General features: G+C 37.2%; 1 protein-coding gene across 1 annotated transcript; it reads left to right on the plus strand.

The window, feature by feature from the left end:
* Positions 1-2,498: 2,498 nt before the first annotated feature.
* LOC138905989 (peroxisomal and mitochondrial division factor 2-like) lies at positions 2,499-2,980 on the plus strand. Its single transcript, XM_070194504.1, has 2 exons — positions 2,499-2,585; positions 2,636-2,980. Exons 1-2 carry the CDS (start codon positions 2,499-2,501, stop codon positions 2,978-2,980), a joined length of 432 nt encoding a protein of 143 aa, XP_070050605.1.
* Positions 2,981-3,781: the final 801 nt, after the last annotated feature.

Consider the following 3,781-nt stretch of genomic DNA (forward strand, 5'->3'; position numbering starts at 1 on the left):
CATAAATATAGATCTTTCATGTTATTTGGTTCCATAATATATAACTATCAGAACTTATAGGCAAAATCTACCTACACTCTTTTGAACTTCTTCCATTTAAGCAGGCTCATAAGCATCTATTATCTTCCTCTATGATGATACCACTCTCCTTAAAACTCATAGATGAATGTCCAAAGTATTCTGGACATAAGTCATGAAAAGGACACAGATTTTACGTCAGTGTTGTTTGACAGTCTCATGATGTTGAGTATTGAGGTTTTGATAATTAACAAAGTTTGTTGAGAGGACATGCTCTAAAAACCAGATCCTCAACGTAGTTGCTTAACCGTTCTAAGAACCAGGTCTTCAAGGTTGATGATTGCAAGTTCCTACAAGGCAGTAACTTTATCACAAAGTTACTCAAGCCCGAGTTCATTGGAAGAGGACTGCTAAACATGATAAGGGTTGTTGTCCAAGAAGATATACTTGCACAAGTGAGAGACAAGAGTCCCAAGAATTGCGGAGTCCCTAGAGCAGTAGGAGTCCTATCAAACGAGAAGCTGACTACGCATAGGAATCCTAAAAGATCTCGGAGTCCAGGCAGATTAAATACTATCTTTTTGGACTGCTGAGATTATCCTTTTGCACATCAACTGAAGAACTATATTTTCTATATTCAATTGTATTCTTCTTGAGTCAGTCTAGCAAATGTGTTTTAGGAAATTGAGTTATAATCAAAGTGTCATATATAATTTGTGAGTTGGAGTGAGTGTTTGATTTTGCAAGTTAGAGTAACATGTAAGTCAAATAGTTGAAGTAGCAAAACTGGAGAGTATTGAGTGAAAGATATGTAATCGATACATTTGGCTCATTGTTCTAGTGATGTTGAAGTTAAAATCCTACGTGGTAGGTCAAGGTTTTTGCACCTTTTGAGCCGGGTGATTTTTAATGTAAAAATTATTGTGTTTACTTTACTGTTTATTTTTGCTTACGCTTAAGGAGTAAGGCAACGAACCAAGTTCTTCAGTAATTCATAAAGGCACTCAAACTAACTATTGGTATCAGAGTAGGTTCTATCACACACGATTAACACCTAGAGAGATCTTAGAAGCAAAATGAGTGTTCCACCTGGCATTAACAAAAGACAGTCAACTACTAGACCACCCCTATTTAATGGAAAATATGGCAGTACGTGGAAAGCAAGAATGGAAGATTTCCTGACTGGTGAAGAATTTGAATTATGGACAATAGTGAATCAAGGTCCACTAACTCCTACTAAGCAAATGGGCAAAATGAAATTGTTCCCAAAGACCCTCTAAATTTATAGCAGCACATTTCAGAAGGATGTAGAAGAATGCAAAGGCCAGAAAAATCCTTATCTGTGGACTTGGTCCTAATGAATACAATGGGATATCAGCTTGCTCTAATGCAAAGGAGATCTAGGATGCACTTCAAACTGCTCACGAAGGAATAAACCAAGTAAAGAGATCAAGGATCGAATTGCTTATAAATAACTATGAGATCTTCTCCATAAAGGAGTCTGAGCCCATCCATGAGATGATGACTAGGTTTACTATAATAACAAAAGAACTAAAATCACTTGGAATGGTGTTTACTTTAGAAGAGTTGGTTAGCAAAGTTCTAAGGATTCTTCCAGCTTCATGGGAATCAAAAGTCACAGCTATTTAGAAAGTAAAGGAGCTAGATAAGATCTCACTTGATGAGTTGGTTGGAAACTTAAAGACTCATGAGATGAGAAAGATAGAATTGCGCAAGGAAGAACCAAGGAGGGAAAAGGCCTTGGTTATTAAGACATCTGAAGAAGATGAATCTGACAGTGATAAGCCTAAGCAGGTCGACAAAGCTTAATATGATGGGTGCTACAAGTGTAACAAGCTAGACCACATGGTCAAAGACTGCCCAATATGGGAAATTGAATGGAAGAAAGAAAGAGTTGAAAGGGAGAAATGGGAAAACTTGAGAGAGAAGGGTCCAAAGAAAGGGAAAATCTGAGGTAAAGGATTACTTGAAGCAATGAAGCATGCTTTTCTAGCAGCATATGAGGAAAGTGGAAGTGATAAAGAGGAAGAGAAAGAGGATGAGGCCATAAGTCTCTATGTTGTAATTGATGCACATCAGGCAGTGGAGACTGACCCTCCAGTACAGTTTGGAATGCACATTAGAAGATCTCCTCTATTTGATGGACATCACTATGGTGAATGGAATATGCGTATGGAAACGTTCCTTCAAGCCACTGACTTTGATCTATGGCTAACTGTCAGTCATGGACCAATCATCTCCACCAAAGTGGATAGTGAAGGAAACAAATGTAACAAGAGAGAAGAGGATTATGATGATAAAGATCGCCAGGAATCCATAAAAATGCTAAAGAAAAGGACCTGCTCTATAGAAGTTTGCCCAGAAATGTTCTCTACAAGGTGTCCTACTGCATCTCTGCTCATGATATATGGAGGACCTTGGAGGCTAATTTTGGAGATAAAACCCTTAAAGTTGCATTAATGGCAATTGAAGAAAGCCAAACAGAAGAAGAAGTGATATGGATGATGGCCATGAGTGATTCAAAGATTGAAGATGAAACAAATCAGGTAAGTATCACTAACTTGAAAGAAAATATTCATGATATGTCTAAAAATAGTTAGTGGCCATAATTGTGACCATGATGAGTGAGATGGACAAGATGAGTGCTGGAAATAATCAGTTAATAAGCAATCTTTCATGTGTTAAACTTGACCTCAAAGAACTTGAATCTGGCAAAGCTGATCTTGAAGGACATGTCAAAGACCTTAAGAACCAGGTTCTTGAGCTCACTTCTAAAAATGAGAAGTTACCTGATACGCATGGTAAAGGAAAAATGAGTGATCTTCAAGATAAGTTTGAAAAGGAACTAAAAGAGGTTAAAGATAATCTTTGTGATGTTGAATATAGGAATAAAGTATTGCAAGAAAATCTTGAAAAGGAAAAATATGAACTATCTAAGTAAGTGGCATAGATCCTCAGATGCACTAAACTGGCTAAATAAAAATTGCAGCACTAACAAATCTGGAATTTGCTATAGAAAACCTGTTCCCAAATTTGATCCAAAGTATATAGTAATTTCTCATAACAAGATGTGCACTCATTGTGGGAAAGTAGGTATCACGACCCGAATTTTCCACCTTCGAGGCCGTGATGGCGCCTAACATTTCACTTATTAGGCAAGCCAGCATTAGAATATAAGTAGCCATTTTGACACAATTTTTAAATTAATTAATAACAAAGAAATAAATCCAGAAATAAAGTCTGAAATAAAGCGAACAATACATAATAATCATGATATCTAAATACCATCCCAGAACTGGAGTCAAAAGTGCACGAGCTTCTAGAATGGTACAAATAAGGGTCTGAACAAAATAAAGATATCTGAAAGAAAACACACAGCTAAAATAAAGTAAACGAGGACTTTAGAACTGCGGACACTGTGAAGTTATACCTCAAGTCTCCTCTGGGTAGGTGAAATCCGAGCAAGTCTATAGTACGCCGCTTGGATCAACTCTGAAATATGCACAAGAAGTGTAGAGTGTAGTATCAGTACAACTGACCTCATGTACTGGTAAGTGCCGAGCCTAACCTCGACGAAGTAGTGACGAGGCTAAGGCATATCACTTACATTAACCTGTACGCAATAATAGTAATAACAACAATAATAGAAATAAATAAGGTAACTCAGTTTAACAGTTGAAGCCAACTTAGCAGTCATATCCAATTATTATTTCAACCAATTTCCGTTGCGGAGTGCAACCCG

This window comes from Nicotiana tomentosiformis, chromosome 2 (assembly GCF_000390325.3).
Source record: "Nicotiana tomentosiformis chromosome 2, ASM39032v3, whole genome shotgun sequence".
Lineage (NCBI taxonomy): Eukaryota > Viridiplantae > Streptophyta > Magnoliopsida > Solanales > Solanaceae > Nicotiana > Nicotiana tomentosiformis.

Coding starts and splice junctions, on each gene's coding strand:
- LOC138905989 (XM_070194504.1), top strand. CDS start 2,499: ATGGCAATTGAAGAAAGCCAAACAGAAGAAGAAGTGATATGGATGATG. Junction 2,586..2,635: donor TTGAAGATGAAACAAATCAG/GTAAGTATCACT, acceptor GTCTAAAAATAG/TTAGTGGCCATAATTGTGAC.